Source organism: Cynocephalus volans, chromosome 1, assembly GCF_027409185.1.
Source record: "Cynocephalus volans isolate mCynVol1 chromosome 1, mCynVol1.pri, whole genome shotgun sequence".
In the NCBI taxonomy this organism is placed as follows: domain Eukaryota; kingdom Metazoa; phylum Chordata; class Mammalia; order Dermoptera; family Cynocephalidae; genus Cynocephalus; species Cynocephalus volans.
The window spans coordinates 128,399,283-128,424,326 of record NC_084460.1 but is presented as its reverse complement, the minus strand read 5'-3'; the positions used below and the strand labels follow the sequence as shown (position 1 = coordinate 128,424,326).

Sequence of the window (25,044 nt, the reverse complement as noted above, 5' to 3'; positions counted from 1 at the left end):
AATTTGTTCAGAGGGAACCCATGTTGGCTTCAAGCAATCATAGCTTCCTTTTCAAAATCTGTTTAGAACTACATTGCAGTACTTAGGCTTTTGTTGTTTTTGTTGTTGTTGATTTAATATTATTTTTCCCTTTTATTTATACCTAGGACAAAATTGTATATCACCAGTATTGTGAAACTGTTGCTTTTCTACAGGTTTTCAAATGTCTGTGATAGTGTTTTAATAATTACACCCTCCAGTTATTTTAGAGCCCTGACATAATGCAGATGGGCCTTACAGCTGAACTTTTTTATATCATTCTAATCATTTCTTCACATGCCTTGGACTTTAAAAAAGGTTATGAAAGCATAATTTTGATAATTTTACTTGCCAAACAAATGGAAATTTAATTAAAGTTCTTATTCTATTTCAGTGGACAGTCTCTCATCATCAGCAAGCACACTTGTTAACAGATTACTAGATCTCTTGGTGACTTAGGATGAAAGAAAATAGAAATTTAGTCTGGAGTTGAGATCACAAACACAAAAATTAAATTTACATTTAAAAAATATAATTATTTCTCCTTTAGCTAAGGCAGCATTAATTGCTGTCCTATAATAATAAATAGAAAAAAATGTATAAGATTTTATTTTACTCTTTAGGAACTATATGGTAGCCAAGATTTAATAAAAACAACAAACTTTAAGTCTGACTTCTACAAAATAATGTTAGCAGTTTGCATAATAATTAATTAAAAATAAGACATACTAATCAAAATAAATAAAGACATCCATTGTGTGATGCTTCTTATATATTGTATCTGGTCACATCCTTGATGACCTGAAAAATTTGGTTTTCTGCAATAAACTTCCCCATCATTGGTGCATCAAATTAATTAGGTTCCTATTAAAGTGTGCTATGACCCAAGTTCACAATAATATTCACATGCATATTTTGTGTACGTAAATTTTATGTGCATATAAAAAATACATTTATGCTTTTACTTTCTTACACATAATTATAAATGTATGAAGAAATAAATTAAAAATAAAATTAAGATCGTGTGTTCAAACATATCTAAGCAATATAGATTAAGTATATCCATGACACAAATTGTTTACACCTCATAGATTCTGTACAAATACAAAACCTTATTTTTAGAAGAACTAGAGTTTAAGCTGTGTTTTATTTTTATGCAAGGATTAAGGCATTAATGTAAAAATATTTTTCGTTTCCTTCCTATACCATAACATTTATAAGATAATTTAGTAGTTTATCAGTTTTCCTAATTTGAGTATATCATTATCCCATTTACAACATCACACATTTCCTCTTCTGATTAATTCAACTCGCTTTAAAAACAGACCAATATTTTTATTTAAGAGACAAATAGGAAGTATACCCATTTTGGAGTTTGAACAATGGAGTCTAATTCCCAACTTTACACAGTTAATGGTTTTCACAGAACTAAAGCCTAAATCCCTTGATGGTCAATCTATAGGTTTATCTAATCTAGTAATATCTGGTTGACTTCATGTAGTTCATTATTGTGGTGAGGATCAATTCATCACATTAAAGCCAAAAGATAGACACAAGAACAGAGATCAGAAAGAGAGTCAAAGAAAAATCCACTCATCTGTTAAGTTAATGATTTAGCAATATAAAATGCTGATCTTAAGTTATGCTCACATGATTACATCATGAACATGCATAAGGTGACAGCAATCTTTGGTTACCTCAAGACAAAGATCAGCCAAAAACTGGCAACCATATGTGGCTCAAATCTCATAAAACAAACAGCCCTGATATACATAAGCTAGACGGAGATGTGACTGAAGACATAAAAATCAGAAGTCAGGAAACCAATTATCTTTCCTAACCAATGTTTTCACATGTAGATACTTGCTATGCATGATTTAGTATTAGACTACATTGCTTTCAATTTTACCTTTTGTTCCTAGTAGGGTAGTGTGGCAAATAGTAGCATAACTAAACTACAAATTTAGAAAGGATATAATTAACTTTAGAAAAGACATAGAGATTCACATAGAAATGCATCATCAAGAAATTACAATAGAATAAATAGTATGGCATTATTGTATTGGAAGCCGGGTTCCATTTTTCCTCTGAGTTATAGGCTTTTCCTCTGACATTGTAGAGATAACACCCTTGTAAATTATCGTAAGATATACAGAAGAGAATCTGGGATTATTACAAAGTCCACTGTACATTCAAGTTTTAATTTCTCCAGTACTGAGTAATAAGTATAAACTGCAAAATCCAGGCAGGCATCATTATTCAGTATGAGTAATTACTTTTAGTCAAATGAGTGTGAGTGATATGCACCTTGCCTCATTTCACAAGAAAGTAAAACAGATGGAGGTGAATATACCTGTTGCACAGAATCCTACTGCCTTCAATAACTCCCAGATCCTCAGCTTAATCCCTGAAGTTCACAGCCACCACTAGAGGTAAAAAGCCTTTGCAGCCCCCAGAAGGTATATTCCTTCTTCCCTTAGTGCTACCTAGGATGGTGAGCTCTTCATAGACACCAGATATATTTCACCTTGGGACTGTAGAGTGACTCCTAGTTCTGTCAGAGCTGAGTACAGTCAGAGAAAGAAGTACGCTTTGTCTGGGTCTCTATGTCTCTAACTCTGCAGCTTTGGGATCTCCCCAAAATACTCACATTTGCCTTTCTCATTTTCTGGAAAGTTGTGCTTGAAAAGAGTAGCTGAAAAGTTGAAGGTATTTTAAACCAAACCTTTTTGTCAATCCTACCAATAATCAGAGAATGATTTATCTCTGATTTTACTACTATACCCTCTTCAACCCCATGTCCAACAATTACTTCTGGTGGTTGACTACCACCAAAATATCGTCCTTCAGCCCTGTCTCTTTCTAATTTGTTTCCTCTTTTATAAATCAACTTACAGTCTGCTTAATTAATAGTATGACCATTCCTCTCTCTTCAATTCAGTAGGCAAATATTTATTTGAGCACCTACAGGTACTAAACTCAATTGCGGGATGAAAAGGAAAAGTGGATGAGATACCTGTCTTTGAGCCAAGGTACAAGCGAACAAAATGTTTTTAAAACTGTAGTGAATGCTATACTCAAGATATGCAGAGGAGGCTATCAGCAATAAAAAACAAAGTACTTAACCCAACCTGGGAGAAGTAGGGAAGATTTCCTGAATGAGACAGCACCAAAACTGAGCCTTGAGCCTTGAAGGAGGAGGAAAGATATAACCTAGTAAGGAAGTATGGTAAGGAAGTGGGGGTTAAGGGGTGTATTAGTCCATTTCTGTTGCTTTTAACAAAATACCTGAAACTGGGTAATATATAAAAAACAAAATTTATTTCTTACAGGGTGTAGGCTGGGAAGTCCACTGTCCAGGGGATGCATCTGGTGAGGACTTTCTTCTTGGTGGTGACTATCCACAGCAACATAGGTTGTCACAAGAGAAATTGGGTGAGCAAGAGAGCTAAACCTCTCACTTGCTCTATTTGTGAAGCCATCAGAACCACGCCCAGGATAACTCATTAGTTCATGAACTGATGAATCCATTCATGAGAGCATAATCCTCACAATCTAATAACCTCTCAAAAGCCCCATCTTTCAAATACTATAATCAAATTTCCCATCCTGTTCACACTGTTACAATAGAGATGAATTTCCAATACACAAACTTTTGGAGAACACATTTGACCCATAGCATTCTGTCCCTGACCCCCAAAGTTCATGTCCTTCTCACATGTAAATACATTCTTTCCATCCCCAAAGTCTTAACTTGTTTCGCTCAAAGGTACAAAGTCTCATGTGTGAAATCAAACAAGTTATCTACTTCCAAAACACAATGGTGGGACAAGCATAGGGCACATATTCCCATTCAAGATGGGAGAAATAGGCCTAAAAATGAGGTAACAGGTCCTATGCATGTCTGAAAACCAGCAAGGCAGGTATTAAACCTTAAAGCTAGAGAATAATCTTTCTTGACTCTATGTTCTACATCCTCTGCACACTGGTGCAGGAGTTGGGCCCTGAAGTCCTCAGGCAGCCTCACCCCGAGAAATTTAACTGAGGTAGAAGGCCCCTGAATTTTCATTATATTTATCTCTGATCCTCCAACATGCAAATATCTTACCAATACATCCAGAATAGTTGCTACTTCATGCTTACTAGATCCCATCAGCATAATGTCATCAATGTAATGGAGCAGTATAAGGTGTTGTGGAAGGGAAAGGGGATCAAGATCCATGGGAACTAAATTGTAAAAGGGCTGGAGAACTGATATGCTCCTGAGGTAGGACAGTGAAGGGTACTGGTAGTCTTGCCAGCTGAAAGCAAATTACTCCTGGTGGGCCTCCTGAGCCTTCACAATTGTGTGAGCCAACTGCCCTAATAAATACTCTGTATATTTATATACATATCCTATCAGTTCTGTTTCTCTGAAAATCCCTGACTAATACAGATTTTGGTACCAGGAGTGGGGTGCTGCTGATACAAGTCCCAGAACCAAAATGTGAGTTCAGATACTCACAGACAGGGGAGAAGAGTGTATCCTAGCCCCTGGGGAAATAGAGTGCAAGATTCACCTTTTCCTCCATTTTTGTTCTCTTGGGAACTCCAGTGGATTTGATGGTGCCTGCCCACCTTGAGGGTGGGTCTTTACTACACAGTCCACTCAGTCTCACATGCTATTTAAAAATAATGCTTTACCAGATTTCTATGTACTCCTTAATAGAGTCAAGTTGATACCTAAAATTAATCATCACAAATGGGGAGGAGGGAGCACATCCTGAACAAAGGTAAGAATCAGCACAGTGGGTAGACACACACTCTCATGCTCATGAGCAGAGACTGTAAGTGGCTCTGCATTGGTGATGGCAGTGAGGTAGCAGGTCACAGAGAGTTATTCAAACTAAGGAGCTATAGACGATGAGGAGCCTCTGAAGGATTCAGTGACATTTTTAAACTGATACTGGAAAACAGCAGGCCTAGGATAGTCACATGAGCTCAGGGCCATGATCCTGCCAACCATGTGGAGTATGGAAGTTCTAAGTGGACTGAAGATATAAACTTGGAAACTTACCTAAGACAGGAAGAAGCAAGTAGAATCGGTTCTTAGTTCATTTCAGACCTTGTCTCCACCTTTCCCCACAGAGCTGAACCAGGTTTTATGATCCTGAACTTAGACAGTAAGAGTTTAAAAAGGTGGAGCTCAGTGATCTGAGATTCACCTTCAAGTCACCACTGGGTTACCACAGCTATGATACAGAGCTTCAGTTCTAGGGACCAGATCCCCCTTTTTTCCTCCTTAACCAAGATACCTGACTTGCTAACATGCCTGGGGTCTAAGTCCTTCATTTCTGTGGCCTCTACCTGTCCAAGTCAGCCCTTGTCCCAAGGACTCTGTTCCTTTTCTGAGTGACTGAGTCTTCACTATCAGCTGACAGACCTCCCTGTGACCCCAGCCTGCCTCCCTGTGAGGCTCACTAGAGGTTGCTGACTTGTTATTTTCCCCTTAACTGTGCTTTGCCCTTATCTTGGTAAACCCTATTGGTCCTCCTGGCTCCACCTCTATAGTGGATTGAATTATGTCCCCTCAAAACTCACTGGAACTTGAATCATGTTCCCCAAGTTTTATGTATTAGAAATTTGGTTCCTCCCACTGTGACTGTAAAGAGGGTGGGGAATATTACTATGGTAATTGAAAGGTGGAGTCTTGAGAGGTGATTGGATTGTAGGACCATGCTGTAGGTAGTAAAGGGATTAAAAATGGTGGTCAGGGGCGTGGTTCTGAGGGCCTTAAAACAAAAGAGTGAATGAGGAGGTTAGTCTCTCTCTGCTCTCTCTGCTTCCACCGTCTTGCAATGTGAGACCCCTGGGTCACTGTCGCCATCACCAGATGGACTTTGTACTTCCCACCCTCAGAAACCATAAGCAATACATTTTGTTTTTCTTTATAAATCACCCAGCTTTAGGTATTTTGTTATAAGCAACAGAAACAGACTAATACAATCTCTCATCTGCTAAAAAAGTTGCACAAGACCTCATTCTGCATGCCACACCAGAACCACCCCTCCATCCCCCCAACCCTGGCACCTGCAGTAGGGCTTATCACACTCCATCTCCACCATCCAGGAGTCAGGTCTAGATCTATGTATAGTTCTTCCCAGTTTACCACCATTGGCCCCACTGTTAGCCCAAAGTAATTTCATATAAATTAGAAAAAAAAAATCTAGATTTTAAGTAACAAATCTACAATGACTATAATGTATAGAGCACTCTTCCCCTCCCCATCCCCAAGGCTGTTCACAGGATAGCCTACCAACTGAAAGCAGAGACTTGGAACACAGTCTCACTGCAGTTATCCTAAACAGGGTCCCTCTAAGAGGGTCATGTAGTAGGAAACTTAACCAGGCAGAGGGTCATATTAACAATAAGAAGATAGTAGGGTTAGGAACACAACTGAAGTAACTGAGGGAAAGGGCTTGAATTCAGATAAGTGTGAGTAACAGGAAGAGGTACCAGAAGCAAGAAGGAAAGGAATTTTAAAGAAAGGGAGGGGGCCACCGAGGACAGGGGATCCATGCACAGGACCTGCCAAACACAGGCATGGCTTTGGGAATATGATAAACTGGAGGTTGCAAGCAAGGGAAAGAAAACATATTTGGTTTAAACAGATAGTGGGTATGTGAAGTATGGGGTATTTTCTAAAAAAGTCCTCCTTGACCAGCCCTAGACAGATGATCTTTCTAAAAAGGTAAATGCAGATTTGATTTTCAGGAATGAGAGAGAAAAGAGAGGAAGGAGAGAGGAGAGAAGGAAAAGAGAGAGAGGGAGAGATATTTTTATCATAATGGAGCATAATAAAAACTAGCATATGATAAAATAACTAAGAAGATAATCTCAGTGGTACTCTGGAATCAAGAGACATGAGTTCTAGTTCTCAACTGGTAACTCAGGTCTTTGGACAACCAACCAAATTTATGTTTTGTCTTTGATATCACTTTAAAATGAGAAGGGGGACTGCCTTATCTCCAAGGCCTTTCCTACACTAAATTTCTATGAGTTTATCCTACGATAATGAGCAAAATCTGAAGCAAAGTGTTTTATTTTGTGAAGGTTAATCACACATTAATTTGAGATTAAGTTTTGATTATAAGTGACTACAAAGACATGTTCAATTGCCTGCACTCCTGATTAAAAAAAAAAAATCACCACCACCAAAAAAAAGCTCAACTATATTCTAAGATACTTGTGACTATAAAGGAATTGAAATGAAGTAATGAAAACATCTTAGAAGGCTGGCCAGTTAGTTTAGTTGGTTAGAGCAGAGCCTTGTAACATAAAGGTCATGGTTCGAATCCCTGTACCAGTTAGCCAACAAAGAAATAAGTAAAAAACCTTACAGCAAATGACCAGCATGACTATAAAAATAAGAGGCTCATTTTACAAATTTTCTAAAAGTTAGTTCCTGCTGTAAATATGACAATATTCTTTTCAAGAGATTACAGTTTACACTATTTTATAGTTTACAAAACACTTTGATATGTATTATCTTATTTGATTATAAAAATAGCTTGTGTAGTAGGCCAAGTAACTGTCAGTTATCCTCATTTAATACATTAGAATATTTCATACTATTTAGATCTTGGTCTTCTGACTACTTGTTGAGTATTCTGAACTTACATGATGCAAAGACTTGTTTGTAAGTTTCAACTAAAGACTTATCACTATGTAAAGTAGAGGTGAATTGTACAAACACCATTATTTTGCAAATTGTGTATCTACATATATGGCAAATAAATGCACAGAATTAAGCTTCTTTGAATAAGTTAACACTGAAGACATTTTCCTTGTTTAAATATTCTTTCTCTCTTAGAGATAGCATTTAAAAATTTTTTTAAAACTCTAGAAGTATTTTTGTCTTGCCTAATCTAAGTTAGAGAAGGAACATGGGACAAAAAGCTTTTAAAAAATCAAACCTTAATGCTATTTCAATAGATATTACATAAACTGGATCCATATTAAAATAAAGTCATCCCATTTTCTATGATACTGTAGTGATGTAATTTGTGATAAAGAAATGGATCTATGGTGATCTCTTTCCTGTCTCCCAGATGAATTTGTACATCTTTGGGTATTGACATATTTCTCAAACCATACAACATAATTAATTTTTTACCGCATATCTATTAAGTTCTGCCTGGAAAATGGCTTGTAAAACAGAATGCTTACTAAGGCAAAGGTTCTCAACTCTGTGTATGTGTCAGAATCATTAAAACATAAAACAAAAATGAACAACCTATGCTCAGGCCCCACTTCTGATTTAAACGAATTAAATCAGAATTTCAGACAGTAGGAAATATGTGGCTTCAGTATTTTTAGAAGCCCCCAGTTGATGATAACGTGCAGCCATAGCTGTGAACTGCCTAAAGCAGTACTTCTGCAACTTGCATGTGCTTGCGAATCTCCTGGAGATCTTGTTAAAATGGAGATTCTGATTGAGTTCATCTGGGATAGGCTCTTCGATATTGGTTTTTAACATGGGACTGTGTGATACTTAAGATGCCCATCTGTGAACCACAGTTGTAGTAGCAAGAGTTAATGTTTTTCAAAGTGTGGCCTACACCGGCAGCATCATTGAGTACCTGTTAGAAATGCAAATTCTGAGATCCTACTAGAGATCTTCTGAATCAGAAACTCTGAAGGCAGAGGCCAAGCAATCTGTTTTAACAACCCCTCTGAGTAATTTAGATACACATGAGTCTGAGAAACACTGGTGATAGAGTTTGGATGTGTTGTTCCCATCAAAACTCATGTGGAAATCTGATCTCCAGTGTGGCAGTGTTGGGAGTTGTTTGAGTCATGGGGGCAGATCCCTCATGAATGGATTAATGCTCTACCTGGGGGTGGGGGCTTGAGTGAGATCTTGCTCTATTAGTTCCTATTAGTTCCTGCAAGAGCTGGTGGTTTAAAAGACCCTGGCACCTCCTCTCTCTCTCTCTTGCTTCCTCTTGCCATGTGATCTGCTTGTACCCGCCGGCTGCCTGCCACTTTCCACCATGAGTAGGAGCAGCCTGAGGCCCGCACCAGATGCAGCTGTCCCAGAATCATAAGCCAAATAAACCCCTGTTCTTTGTAAATTACCCAGTCTCAGGTATTCTGTTATAGCAACAGAAAACGGATTAAGACAACTGGCGTTAAAAAAAAAAAAAAAAAAAAAAAAAAAGTTCCCTAAGGTCTAAACTGCCTTCATGTGGTTGGAAAATGAATGATACTTTACGCTTAACGCAGAAATTTACAGTTCCACAAACTTTCCTACATTACTTCTGTGAGCTTCTTAAAACAACCCTGTAGAGTTACTGAAATAGATAGCTACAGCATTTTGTAAATGAAACTGAAACTTAAAATATTTAAGGGATTTGCTCAAAGTCATAGCATGCGAGGATAGATCCAAATTTAAAGCTCAGGCCTTCTGAGTCTTACAAATTAACAGGCAGGACATTCAAAGATGAACGGGACAAAAGACTATATAACCCATAACGGATAGCCTGTAGGAACGGTATCTTCAAGACTTAGGTGATGACAGGGAGGAGGACCAGCACATTCCGGGAACTTCCTACCAGGTGAGTCACAGACATGTGTATTTGGAGCTCTCAGAAACCACAGCAAAATGCACTAATCCTTTTTGGCCTGAGTTTGCTATTATGTGGAATCAGCTCTGAGAAACACAAATGTTTAACCTTCACCAACTGACTTAGTGGATGAGTCAGTCACCTTTCCTTCTCTCTACAATTCTACAGATAATTCTTTCAAAGTCAAGTTACATAAAACAGAAGAATCACCTTTATTATGAATTGGATGTGTGTGTATAAATACTTCTGTGTCCCATACTTGCAGAAACACAAATGGACTTGTCTCGTGAGATTTGCCTGCTGTGTTGCTCAGGCCGCAAATAACAGCAATGATACAACTTACAGGTGCATAAAGTAATGTATATAATATGTAATAATATATAATATGCCATATCCCTAGCAACCTATGTATGCTATAATCCACTGTTTACCAAATATACTTGATAAAGGATTTTATAGGCAACGGATGATCTTTAAAGTATCAACAAATGATTATTTCAGTGATTTAACTACAGAGAAAGAAAACTTCATAATTGTCACAAACTCACCCGTGGACCCATGCCCACAAAGTTTGTTTTCAAATAGTGAATTGTAAGTGGTAGTAAATCATAGATTGTGTCAAGAGTTTGAGTGTTGACACTTTCTTAGTCAATATAGACATTCCTGATGCCTTATAGAAAATAAACCATTTTTTCCCTTAAAATTTGCATAAAATCTTTACATTTCACTGTCAAATAATCACATCTTTTTTCTGTTGTTTCTTCTTTTTCCCCTTAGTGTAGAAACAAACTGAGACGTAAAGACCTAGAATTTGAAAAAACTAAAAATTAACTATCCTTCATTTAGATACTAGGTTTCCTTGGAAATACCTAATACTTACTAGGTACCTTCACATTTGAATGCGAAAAATATAATGAAAAAAGTATTATAATATTCTGCAAGCATCAAATTGGGTCAGAATTATGAAATAAAATTTTAATACTTCAAATTTAGAGTATTTAAAATTAAACTAGTGTGAAGCACCTACATTTTATTATATGTGCATTTACGCTATATGTCCGATATGCATGTATACGTAATTTTTACAATTACCTTATGAACAGATACATGATAATATAATGCATTATGCAACTAACATGGTTCGTTGGGATAAACTATTTGGTAATTATCTTCCCAAAATTATGCTGTGGATATTGAAAATATGTTCAGTGGCACTATTAAAAATGAAATATTAAAGGTTGGTTTAGAACACTACCTATATTCACTTTCCTTTGACTTATCAAGAGAGCTACATAGTCTCAATCTGCCAAGAGTAAGCAGGAGGCAAATCTCTATGGGTACCTGTTTGCAAGGGTAGGGGATTGGAAGAACCAGGGCTAGAAACTCATCCAGTAATTGATGAACTCCTACACTTGTGGAGGGTGGTAGTGAGGCAGGTGGGCTCTGTTTAGAGAAACACCTGAGCCTGCATCATGAGTAAAGTCCTGTGGATAAATGTGTCTCATACTTTCCTGTGCATACCAACAAAAATGCAGATTCTAGTTCATTCAATCTAGGCAGGAGCCCTTGGTGCTACTGCTACCATCATAGGTCAGTGGATCACACTTTGATTCTTTGTCCTTGGGATGGAAGTTGCTGTTGTGGTTTTCTTTAGCTCTTTCTACAAGTCCTCATAGAGATCTGGAATTTCCTCTGGGAAACAACCAGTTAAAATTTAAATACATGAGGCTAACTCTCTTTCCCTCTAGTTTTATCACCATAATTCTATAGGCTTTTTTCCCCCAAAAAAGTAGAAATTACAGAGCAAGACCCCAAGACTAATGTACACTCTCCTATCATGATGCACAATTATACAAAACTGAGCATTTTTTCCCAAAAGAAACACTTGTTTTATGGAAGTAAGACAGCGAAGGTAAGTGTTTTGGGGAAAGACAGCCAAAATCCTGTCACTCGACCACCAGAATTACAAACCTCCCTTGTCTCCTGTTTCCATTTCTGATTATTTGGGGCCACAGACTCACTGAGAAAGGATTTTTTTCTCTCCCTGCCATTTCACTTTCTCAGGGCCAAACATCTAACTGTGGCTTCCAATGAATCAAGTTCTCCTTCCTCTCCTCCCCTGGAAGCTCATGCTCCCAGTAAAATGTCACAAATAAAGTGGAAGCACGACTTTCCCAGGCTGGACTTGTAAACAGAAAGCAAGAGCACCATTCTTCACCAGGAAACTGACCCACAAAGCTTACTGGATTCAGTTAAAGAGACTGAGAAGAAGGTCACCTAAGAAAACAATGGGAACTCTCTCCACAGTTAATTCTGATAGAGCTCCACCAACCCCAAAATAAAGCCTCATCCAAAAGAAAGGAAATAAAAGAGAGGGCATGTTAGGTGAGGTCCAGGGAAGCAATGGACTCTCATAGGTGATTTATTTACATGCTCTGTGTATTTTCTCTTTCCTGCGTTATGACTGGTTCTATATTTATTCTCTTTTCTCACTACGTCTAGTTCCACCTTGTAATGTCAACTGAAGTACAATGCTTTAAAAACTCCATTTCTTTTGAGTTATAGACATACAGAAGCACATATATATCATATGTAGATATTTATGCAATGAGACCACCTCTCAAAGACATAGACCTCTATGCATACTGTATATGAAACTATAAGAGTACCTTTATTCTTTTGAATTAACATCTACATGCATATCTAACTCTTCGATAACTGTAGATTAAGATACATGTGATGCTGATTTAGAAAGACCTTACAAAGTTCACAGATATTTAAATTAAAAACATATAACCAGTGTATTCAATTTTCTCATTTTCAATATTGTAATCAGTGAAATGAATATTTGTAGGGATAGCATACATTTATATAGAGTGCTTCATTAGTAAAGGGTTAATGATATCAGGAGTGTGAATGTTTGTAGTTGAGATGGCATGCTCATGTGTTTGCAAAAAACGTTTTCTGCATCATGTCCAAATCCCTTTGCAAACAGATAAATTACTCTATAAATCTTATTACTCCATGTGGATAAATCACACATGCAGGTTTACGAGGCTGGAGAACTAGTAAGGAAAATCTGCTTTGGATAGTAGGATCTTTGGGATTCATAATCACCCAGTGCTCAGGAAATGAAGAAACAAGTACTTACACATTAGCATTTTCATACGTTTTAAAATCCTAAGCAACATATGCAAACACACAGAAAACATACACAACACACAACACACACACACACTTTCTCTCTAACAAGGCTGGAGATCCCAAAGCAGACCACTCTCTGACAGCCAACCAAATTTATTTCTGAGAAAAGGAAAGAAAACTTTGCTGCTGTAGGCAGCTCTGCTACAGAACTGCTCCCTGATGCCCTAGGGTTTGTGCACTATCAGCTCCTTGCACACAGATTAGAGGTTTATTTTCTATAGTATACTGGGGGGTTTTTTTGTTTGCTTCTTTTTTATTGCCACAACAAATAATATTAGCTAGATAGACAGAGCGACACTGGGCCACTTTATTTGGAAGAAATGAGATTTTAAAAGATCTCCAAGGAGAGCATTTTCTTCCTTTCTTTTTTTCTTTTTCTCCTTCTTTTTTTCTTTTTTTTTTTTTTAATATCTGCCAGAAATTCAAGGAAAGGTAGAAAAAAGGACAAGGGGGTATGTACAGTGGGAGGAAAGGGAGAAAAGAGAAAAGAAATACAGGAAAAGATGCTTGGAGCTTTCAGAAATAGAATTATGGCTAGGTGCCACTCGAGTCTCTCTAGCTCACTGTCCCTTACAGGGGTCAAACTCCCAAGGACTTGGGACTCTTCCTTTCCAAATTTTAATCCCAAATTTTATTTTAGAGTTTGGCAGAAATGCAGAAAGATAAGACTTTTAAGTCAATAATCAATTTGACATATCCATTTTACACCAGGTTAATTCTTTCCCAACCTCTGTGCTTCACACTCCTGTTCTTAAATACCAGCAATTTGGCAAGTTCCTTTTTTATTGTTTTCCTTCTCTTCATTCTTGTGTTGATTTCTGTCCACGTTCCAGAAAAGGCTCAGTAACCAACCAAAGTTCTAAGATTGATTTATCACCCTAGATGTCAATTAAAAGATCCTTACAGAAAGTCTCCCATCAGTACCACCGCGAGGGCAGAGTGAGAGTGAGAATCTTGATGAAGACACACACACACACACACACACACACACACACACGCACACGCACACGCACATGCACACGCACGCGGAGCAAGGAGAATGCAGCACTGTGTATGTACCACTCTCTCAGAACCATAAATCAACAACCCTTCTTTCCGAATGAAGAAATCCCACAAAACTCAGAAGTGCAAAGCATCAGTAATTACAATAGCAAGACCGCTGCCCAAATGTCACTAACGCCATAGGTGAAGTTAGGCTTCCTTGATAAGAGAAACAAGGTCCTAAGAACCAGACATTTCAGCAGCCGCTGGTCCTTGACAGGGACCAGAATTCCCTTGAATGTTGCTGGCAGCTACGTCCGCCAGTCAGTAAAAGGGACACACACGCCTGCAGCATCGGAAGCTGGAGTTCAAGATCAAGTACAAACATACACACACACACACACAGACACACACCCCGACGCGCGCAGCAGAAAAGTTGCCCGAAAGCCCTACCTGAGGATGGCCGTGTCCCCCTGCCTCACGGTGATGTTGTCCGTGCCTCGGTTAAAATCCACGCTGCGAACGGGCAGTCCTGTGGGAAGAAGGCAGAGCAGTCTCAGTAGGACCAGCGGCAACTGTTTGCGGTCGGGCTGAACTCTGCCGACCATGGTGGCCACGGGCGCGGCGGTCCGCGGGGCCGCCGGGAGGGCTGCACGCACGAGGCTTCCCCGCGCCGCGCGCGCGGCTCCGGCTCTTCCAGGTCGCGGTCCTGGCCACTCTGCCTGGCTCTCGCCCTCGCTCAGCCTCTTTTCCCTCTAAGACTTCACAAAGCCCTCATAAAACCCAAGCCGAGTGGGGGAAAGTCAAAGGAACACAATTTCAAAAGAGAGGACAGATATATAAAACCCTCCAGAAAAGAGGAAGAGACGGCTGCCGAAGGAAGGGCTGCTTCTGCGGTCTCTGTGCGGCTGGCTGCTCCTCCGCCAGGGTGCGAGCGCACTTCCTTCACTCTCTAACCCACTTTCCCGGGCGGGCGGGCGGGCGAGGGAGCCGGCACCGAGCCTGCCGCGAGTGTAAAGAAACAACCACCCGCAGCAGCGGCGGCGGCGGCGGCACCCGGAGCCTCCTCTCTCCCCCCTCCCTTTCCTGTTCCTCCCTCCAGTCCCTCGCGCTCCCGGCTCAGCTCCCTCCCCCACCCTGCTGGTTTTCAACAGCCCCTCCGCGTCATCTTCCTCCCTCCCCTCGGCGTGGCCCCTCGCTCTGCACAACTGCCCCCTTCAGCAGCAGCCAGCCTCAATGAAAGCCTGATGCGCCTTTAGGTTGTCAGGACAACAGCTCCATCTGAGGCCTGCCTGATTTCCTTAAGAAGAGGGAATGGAGCTTTGGGGTACTGTTCAAGGGAGGGAAGGAGAGGGACTTGAGCTATAAAAGAACAGGAGAAAGAGTCCAGGAAAGGACAGGGAACGGGTGAGGAAAGAAGGAATAGGAGATGGGAAGAAGAGATGCAAATCTTCACAAATGGAGGGAGGGAAACGCAGAAGGGATAGAAAAGCATGGGGGAGGGGGCGGGGGGAGAGAGTCCTGAAAGATGGGATAAAGAATGTAACACAGAGAATAAACTTGACCATGGAGTCTAAGAATAAAAGCCAAAGTAAACATTCCTGGCAACTGGCTTTACATACTCACATCTTGTCCATTCTTTCCTCTCTCTAGCACTTTCAGGATTAACAAGGTTTATTTTCTCTCCTTCCTTCACTCCCTCCCCCTCTTGGAACCCCCTTCTGAAGGATGGATTGGAGACAATGCTGGTATTGAGTGGTCTGGGGTGTGAATGCTTGGCTTGTCTTTTCCAAGTGCCAGACTCAGCAGCTGATCTCTGATCCCTAAATCAACCTCACTCTCCAGGGAACCCTCACTCAGTCCCACACATGAGTAACAGCATTAAGGATAATTGTAAAGAAATGGGCTTTATTTAATGACCATTAAACAACATCGCTGTTGCTACTGTCATTCGCCTCTCAAAGCGTTCATATGCAAGGAAGGAGATTTGTGCATCAGAAAGCTTGTCATTTACAGGGAGACACTAAGGCTGCATACAGCACACCAGCAAATGGCGGACTGGTTACCATCATTTGTCACTCCTGCTCCATGAACCAAACAAGAGAGAGCCCCAAAGTTAGACATCTCCCTCAGTACTGATGCTGAGGATGAAAGATGGGCTTGGACCAGCCAAGGACTTCTTTTCCTCTTTCTAAATTTTGTTTGAATGGCTATAAGATTCACATGGTGCGAAACACAAATGGTACAAAATGCTATACAGTATAATTGTAGTTAACTTCCTATTCCTGACTTTAGGTACCTATTTCTTCTGTCAGGAGGATACAAAGATTTCCAGTTTCTTATACATCTTTCTGTAAATATTCCATACATATACAAGTAAATACACGCACAACACAAAGATATTATACTCACCCTCTCATTTAAACAAATGTTTAGCAAAGGATATTTGCAAAAAAAAAAAAAAAGAAGGAATATGTTTAGGAATTCTTATCAAACCCCACCAGAGCACAAGCCCTAAGGAAATACTACTTACTGTGCTAACATCTGCCTTGCTCCCAGAATATTCAAAGGATTTCTATGTTGCACTTTATCATTTGAAAATGTAGATGAACTCTTAAAGATTATGTGAGGAAAGGAAAGAAGACCTTTTGTTTTTAAAGAAAGACTTTGAGGGATTGGAATCTGAACTGTCACAAATTCAAGAATGATGAAATTCAATTAATTTTGTTTGTAGTGTGCATTCATTTCATGTAAATCAAGGTGTCCTATGTCAGGGCTCATAAGCAGTCCCCAGTTTATAAGCCAGCGAGGTTCCAATACTAAGTTGTAATTCAGCTGTTCAAAACTTTGGGGCCTATTTTGCCACAGAAAAAAATAGTTAGATCAAGTGCTCACTTGAACTACAAAACCCATAATCCTGTGATTTCCAGTATCAATGAGAAAATGAACTTCAAATTCCAAAAGGAGATGCAAAGATTACATAACTCTGCCAGGATTTCAGGGAAAACAACATCCCCCCTACCCCTACACCGTCAATAGACTTGAGCATCCCTGTCAGTCTCCTCTAAATTCTTAGGGATAAAAGGTTAGCCTAGACATCGCATATCATCTTTGGTTGGGTGGTATTTCTCCAACGTCAGGAGGAAGGAAAGAAAGATACAAAGAACTGGGAGCTACTAGAATCATCTATTTCCATGCATGGGGCGAGATGGACAACATGACCCCTCTAGGATCCTAGATACTCTGAGGGGAAGAATTAGACATAATAGGAGTTTAGGTATCCTTTTGTGTTCGTGGACTAAATTTTGTGTGAAGAAAAAAAGAGGTTTTTCTAGGACAAAGAGAAAGTATGGGGCGGGGCAGGGAGTAGCATATTATTTGCAGAAGATGCTTATACATGGTTATACCTATACCAGTAACCACAAGCTACTGGTAGAACTTGTCTGGTGGTGCTAGGAGGAAATATAACATTTTAATACACTGAGGTACAAAATAATTCACAGCAAAGTAATAGGAATGTGGAAGTTGTAGTAAATCAATTGGATTTGTAGTTTGTCTCTACAATCACTCTAAGAAAAGGATATATTAGGTTAATCAGAATTCTAATCAGAATTATAATAGACATGCCTAACCTACCTAACAAGATAAAATCATAAGTTTATATATTATAAGAAAAAAATCATATAATGCAGTAAAAGGATTTTTAAAATATATTCATTAAATTAAGTCCATTTCTTGGCAACTTGTATTAAATAAACTGAATTGACTTAATATGGGCACTGAAAGTAAAACACAATTTTTTTTAAAAGAGACGACGTTAAAAAATTCTCTAGACTGTTTAGTAATTCTGTCTAATTCAATTAGACTGGATTTCTGAACAATTTCAAAGTCACAAAGTTTATTATATAGGTTAATTATTTAATATTTATTATTTATATCCAGGTAGCACTTCAAGTACAACTCTCTAACTTAATCCTTGGCCCAGAGGGAGTAATCTATAATTGATGAATGTAAGAATGGAGGAATGATTAAATGGCCAAACCTGCTCACATGGCTCACCTCACCATTTACAAAATAATGAACCTATTTGTGGGTGCACCACCCACTTCTGTTTCAATGTTATGCTCCCTCAGAGTCCTTCTTTTCACTGCCTCATGAAGTCCTTTGCATTTTCTTTCCTTACGATCTTTCGCTTTCCTATAAATCCAATAGTCAATACATATCAGATACATATAAATAATACATATCAGATAGGGTATCTCACACCCTAAAATCTACCTCAATATTACCTTCTCTGCTTGCTTTCCTAAGAAATGTAGAGAAGAAAAGAAATAGACGAGTTTCTGAATTTTACACAAGCTATTTTTCTGTTAACCACTATATACATTCTTCCAACAGAGCTGGCAAAAATGAACATACTTTTGGGTTATTTGTGAGGCAAGTATGGCTGTTAGCCATGTGAAACAGCCATCATCACCCAAGTAAAATGATCTTAACTACTACTTTAAAATAACATAGTGCCTTTCTAAAAGAGGCTTTAGAAGATTCTGGCACTCTCCAGGGACAAATGCTGCAGGAAAAACAAAAACTGGCTAACGTCTGAGTACCCTAAGAAGCATGAAAGGTTTATTCTTCTGTTTAGCTTTGTAAGGTAATAGGCTCACATGAAATTCAGATGCAGGCTGTAATGTACAACTAATTTAGCTACGTTGCTTGCATTTTATGCTAAACATGTCTATAATATTATTAATATACCACTCTACATTTCTGCAGTCGTAAGGTCTTAATCATCATAACGGCATGCCTGTACTTTACTTTCATAAGTGGAATTAGCATTTCCATATGAACTAGAAATGCGCAATTGTTAATACTTCTTTTTAGGATCCCTGGTATGACATTTTCAATGATTTCATCATAATTTAGCCATATTCAAGTATCCCAGTTTATGTTCATAGCATGGCACTCTCCTCTGAATACAGTAACTTCATTTTCACATCTCATTGCCTAACAAAATCAGTCGGCATCAAGACAGTTAAATATTGTCCAAATCCTTACTATAGACTCCCCAGTGATGTAAAAGACTCAATCCATACCAAAATTACTCTACTCTTTGGTTTGCTTTTAGTGCATGCCTTTGTGGTGCATTGTTATTATATTGGTCTTCAGTTTCTAACTAAGTGTCCTTTGCTCACTCATTCTATTTTGGTTGGCATCAATGCTTGGATCTGTCCCAGTTTTCATGAGGTCTTTTAAATTCTTGAGCTACTACTCGTGTCCTCACTCTTTGCATCATCTCCTGATTACCCATAAACATACATGTATGTGCATTTATTGTTACATATGCACATGACAGACTTACACTCATATGCCTTATTATTTCAGAATTGTACTCACTAGTCCTTTGACCCTCCTCTTTCCTAGGTTGTCCACTCTGCCACCATGTACAAGGAGGTGGCAATGGCCAAGTAATGCTGCATCTGCATTGCTTCTGCTCTTTTTGATCTAAAACAGCATTGCAACATCCAGAAATATGGCAGTAGCAGCATCTTCACCATAGCAAGATGTTACAGGCAATTCTACCCTCTATTTGTGGTTGTCATAGTGACTTGGATTCCTAAAAATGAGGAAGAGTGGAGGCAGGTGTGCAATTCTATACTCTAACATGCCTAGTAGGTTTATGATTCATTCATTTGCTGAATGTACTCTTATTGATAGGGTAGTGAATCAAGACAGACCAAGACTCAGCTCTCATAGAACTTATATCCTAGATACAGAAATAGACACTAAACAAGTAAATATGTATTGAGATTATTTCACAAAATAAATGCTACGGAGAAAAAAATATGTGTGATAAAGAGTAAATGGCCTGGAGGTATGGTAATTGGAACATAAAGAAAAATGATCAAGCAAAACCTCTTTGAAAAGGTAACATTTAAACTAAATCCTAAAATCTAAGGAGGCAGTCATGCAAATATTAGCACGAATACCTTTCCAGGTAAAAGAAATGGCATATGCAATGGTAGTGAGGTAGAAATGGGTATGTCATACACCAGGAACTAAAACAAGAACAATAAATCCAGAATGTAGTTTGTGTGTATGTTGTACAGGGTAATTGGACAAAGCAGATAAAATCGGAAGTTGAGGAGAGGTCATAGTGAAGAGATTCCAAGGTAAGAAATTTAGTTTTTATTTGAGCTTATTGAATGTTCTGTACAATGTTTTAAACAAGGGGTTGATATGATCTAATTTAAATTTTAGAAATATTGCTCTGAATTACATATGGCGATGAGATTGTAGAAGGACAATTGTGGAAGCAAAGAGACAAATAGGAGATTGGCTTGACTAGACTTGCTCATGATGGGAAGACCCTCCCCAGTAGACTGTGTTCTATCACAAGTGATTGATATTTTCCATATGCCAGCATTCATCCTCACTGTACTAGTTCAATTCTGGTAAACCCTTGTAGGAAACCACCACTCATCAAATAAGAATAGACAGAATGCCAAGAAGATTGTCATTAATACCAGCTAGTCAGAAAAAAAAGATGGGTTCTAGTTGCTGCTTTCTTCAAGTATAAACTTTGCTTACCCTTAATATGGTTATTATATGTTAATTAAATATTAGTATAACAAGAAAATATTTTGTTAGAAATCAAAAAGGGCACAACAAGATGAGCAGATGCTATTTAATCATTAAACTTTGCAAAAATATTTTTTTACATATCTCTATATATTTACCAGGAAAAGCTATCCTGCTAAATCTAAATGGAATGCCTAGTTAAATATCTTGAGGCTACAAGTCACGTAAATAACACTAATAAGTCATCTCCAGAGTTCACTGACAATATTGAGCTGCAGGGCAAGTCTAGTGTTAGGCCATTATATTATTCAAAGAGTCCCAGGAGTTTGCCTACTTAAAAGTATCTTCCTTTCTTATCTGGCCTGTAATTCACATTCTCAGCCTTCTCTGCTTTTAGTAACTAATGTAGGCGCATTGCCTACTTCAGAAGAAAAGGATTCAGACCTGCCTCATCAATCATATGTGTTGCCGTGTATGAGAAAATATATTAAAATAATCAATATTTTTTGAGACGTACCATATAACAGGCACTGTGTTAAGCTCTGAGGAAACAATGATGTACAAAAATGACACCCTGCCCTTGTGCAAGTCTAATGAAGGAATGGCATTAAAAGCCCCTCTTAGAGAGGGACTGAATACCATCTTTGTACAATTCTAAGGCAGGTCTTTCAAGCATGCTCTTCAGTATAGAGCAGGACCACAATTAATCAACACATATGCCCAATCTTTGCTTTAGTGCTGATCAGTAGTGCAAAATAATGAAATTCAGTGTCCTTATCCTCCAGAACCCAGGAATTCAAACCAAGATGAAACAGTAAGGTGAACACACATGAAGCAGAGAATAAAATGGACCAGCTAGTAATCTAGGACTTAATTGTCAGGGAGCACAATCAGAATGCAATGGGAGTTCAGAAAAGGTAATCCAGAAGAGGCTTTGTGGAGAAAATAGTATTTTAGGTGATCCTTGGTAGATGTGTAAGAGGAGAATGGAAGAAGGTAAGATCTTATACAAAGGATCACCATAAGAACAAGCCTAAAAGAAAGAATGAACTACAGGAAAATTTACCTAACTAGCAGAGAGGGAGGAGAGAGAGAAGGCAGGATGGAGAAGCTGCCTAATGAAGGATCCTGAATGCCTGAATGAAGAGTCACACTTCATTTCATAGTTAGAAGCTACTTTAGATTTTACAAGAGAGGAAATACTGACATCTTAGGGAGATTATTTTTGCAATGGGAAATTAGGAAGTAGAATGAAGATGAAGTACAGAAACAACTTAGAAGACTAATAAAGTTGATAAAATGTTGAAAGACAAACCTTATGGATTATACACACTGTTGCTTCCTAATAAAGATGAGGAACGAAGCCCTTTCCTCAGAGATTTTCCATAAGTGGGGAAGTCAAGTTATAGGGAATGGTGTGGGCATAGAGATGGGGAAAAGTTAAAATGAAAGATGACTCTATTTTTGTAAGTTGGGTTCACTGGGGCTTGACAGTCAAGTTCATGACTTTGGCCTTTATTTCGTATGCAATAGAAAGCCATTAAAAGCTTGGAACTAGAAAGTGACATAATCAGACCTATGTTTTAAGAGGATCACTAACTGGCAATGGAGTGGAAGACAGATTGGGGCAAGTCAAAGTCAGAGAAGACCAGTTATAAAGTTTTTAAAATAACAAGCAAGAGATGATAAAAGCAGACTGCAGGGCAATGACAATGTGAAGAGAAAAACTTTTAGAGGAATTTCACAAGAAGACTGATGGGACGTCTCAATTAATTGAATATAGAAGTTGAGAAAATAGGAGGGCAAAGGAGTCATCTATTTTTTTTTTTTTTTTTTTTGCTTAAAGTCTAGGCTGCTAAAATGGGAAAGTAGAGTTTAAAAAAAAAAGTGTTTCAGCAAGAATTTGGAAAATCTACTTTTAGAATCCTGGATTAGTTCCTAAGTTGGTACTCAAATAGCCTGTACTTCCAGATGGACATGCTCAGGAAGTTGTCAAAGGAATATGACATTCTTCACAGAAGGGCTGTCTTTGAGTTCTGTAAATTAAATAAACTAAGCCCAGAAGTTCAGATTCTTTTCTCTCAATTTTTCCTTGTGTTTTTTCTTTTTCTTTCTCTCATGTATTTTTGCAACTTTAGTACATATATATAGCATGTGACCAAGTGACCTATTTGCCAATAATGAACCTCATTTTGATTTTTAAAAACATATGTCCACAAAGCAATTAATTGAGTCTGTTTCAAGAAGAAATATAATCTGAACTTGTCTCCCTCTGCTGGTTGCACATTGAGGTATCACTGGTGTTTTTTAACCATAGTAATAGTTGAAGTAGAAGTATCCAATAATAATTTGGTTTGTACACGTATGGGGCTTTGCAGTTCACAATGCATAGTGACATGCATAATTTCATATATCTTCATTGCAACTCTGTGAGATAAACAGTGAAAGTGTTATCACCCCACTTGTCAGAATATTACTTTGAGACTCCAAGAAGCAAGCTCTCATATGAAATTAGAGGAAAATCAGGAAATATATGTAATTAAAAGAACTGTATAATGTTAAAGACAGAAAAGGCCCAGAAAATCTTCTTTCTCAATCCCTCCATTTTACAGCCGAGTCATGGAAACTTAAGAGTTTAAGCAGTTATTTAGGAACACTAACATTAGTATTCAGAGATCATAACTCTCAAAACAGTGCTCTTTCTAGAGTACCATGCACCTGCCTGATCATGTCAGCATGTTAATCCTTTACAGCATAGCTGAAGCATTTATACAGGTAGACTGGGTTGTAGATTAGAAATGCCTGTTTCTCTGAGGCTAGATCTCCATTGCATCAGAACAACTCACATCTATGTTAAACTCATAAGCAAGAAAAAAACAAAATAAAAGGAACATACATCAATTAGACAAATAGATAATAAGGCAATCTCCAATCACTTGTTTCAATAGACTAGTGATCTGTCCAACCTTGGGCTTTATAACCATAGGCAAGGCTTCATGTAATTTTCAGGGATGCCAGGTTATTACAGACTGTCTGCAGAAGTGCTGGAGTGAAATTGCTCATCACCCCACTCCCAGGGTCCTATGTGTCCTCCAGAAACAGTCTACTACAGGTCTTTGGCTATTCACCCAGAATCCTACTCTCCAAAGTAATCCTCATTCATCATGGATATTCTCATTTTCTCTTGGCAGGGAAATAAAAGATGATTAAAATAATTTATACTTGTGTGTGAGTGTCTGATAAATTCCAGCCTCTGAAGAGATACAAATATTTACAAGGGCAGTTTCCTAAACTCAGTAAATTTCTAACAGGTTAAATATGTAGAGAATATATTTTCGAATTAGAGAACACTTTAGTAACTCTTCTTTCTTCCTGGCAGGAGATAAAGACTTTTGGGTCAACAACTGTAAAAGTACTTTAAAAAAATCTAAAATTAAAATAATAAAAAAAAGGAATCTACATGATTTTAACACATTAAGTCATAATGTCTACTCACATAGGAGAGAACTTAGCTTAGACCACCAACTCAACATACTGTGACTATTAAAAAGTTTTTATACAGATCTTATGTATCAGTCAGAAATACAGAAAGAAATTAATAATAACAGTAAAATTTTATGTAATATGTGTATACAAATATAGACAATGTGGACAATTCACAGATATAGACACTTTCCAATACACTTGGTAAATATTTCTGATACCCATATCTAACAACAATTTGTCAGTTAAAATTTTCACACAGCTTCTTTTTTCAGTAACAAGATTAGAGTCTTCTTTCTTCTATGGCATTCTCCTTTTCCATTTCAAGAAAGCATGACGGAGTATTAATCTGAAGATAGAATCAGTCTAGGACTGATCACTTGTGATGTTTGGAAGCAAGGGAATGAGCTGATATAAGGAATGATCGCTCTTTCAGAAGAATTAGGTTATAGGTAGATCTTTGCTCTAGGAAATATCTACCTTGGAGATAAGGACTAAACAGTTTGGGGAGATAGGACGGTAGGTAAAAGGATAAGCAGGTGAGAAAATTTGGATTGTGACCAGGAAGGAATGTGACCCATCATAGGCAGTGAAAGAGGAAGATATAAGGCAGTGAAGGGAAACCTGTAACAGGATCAATTATTTATTGAGATAGAACAGAGAGCATTATCATTCATCAGCTGATGTGAAAAAATCTAATTTTGGTACCTGTTTTAAAACATATTGTGACTGGGTAATGATTTTTCTTGGAACAAAAGTGACTACCTTTCTGTTAAGGAGCAATACTCAATGATCATCATGACTCGTTTCCACTCCTACCAATCTGGGTTACATTACTTTTGTGATATTATTAGCAGCAATACCTGATTATTTAATCAAATAACAAGAATTGATTGATCACATACAATGTAAGTGGGTACTCTGAAAGATCTGTGGGAACCATTCTCTATAGTCTCTGTGATAAGATTCCTCTGTAATAAAATTTCAGCCTTGTTAGGAAAAGAAGATAAACATATAGACTGCTAAATGATTTTAAAATGGCACAATTAAGTCTGAACTTTTGAAAAAGTGCTCTAAATGCCCAGAAATTCAAACATGCAGAGATGACTTCAACCTTCTATGTTGCAGTTAGGGTACTAGGCACTGAAGTCACAAAGAAGCACAGGGCAAG

The 25,044-nt window shown here is 38.1% G+C and overlaps 1 protein-coding gene across 2 annotated transcripts in view; it reads right to left on the bottom strand.

The window, feature by feature from the left end:
• Positions 1–14,419, bottom strand: part of LSAMP (limbic system associated membrane protein) — a 629,633-nt gene extending 615,214 nt beyond the window's left edge. For both annotated transcript variants that reach the window (XM_063075134.1, XM_063075142.1), the window contains exon 1: positions 14,265–14,419. In XM_063075134.1, coding sequence (XP_062931204.1) covers positions 14,265–14,419 — 155 coding nt within the window. The remainder of the gene's footprint in view (positions 1–14,264) is intronic.
• Positions 14,420–25,044: the final 10,625 nt, after the last annotated feature.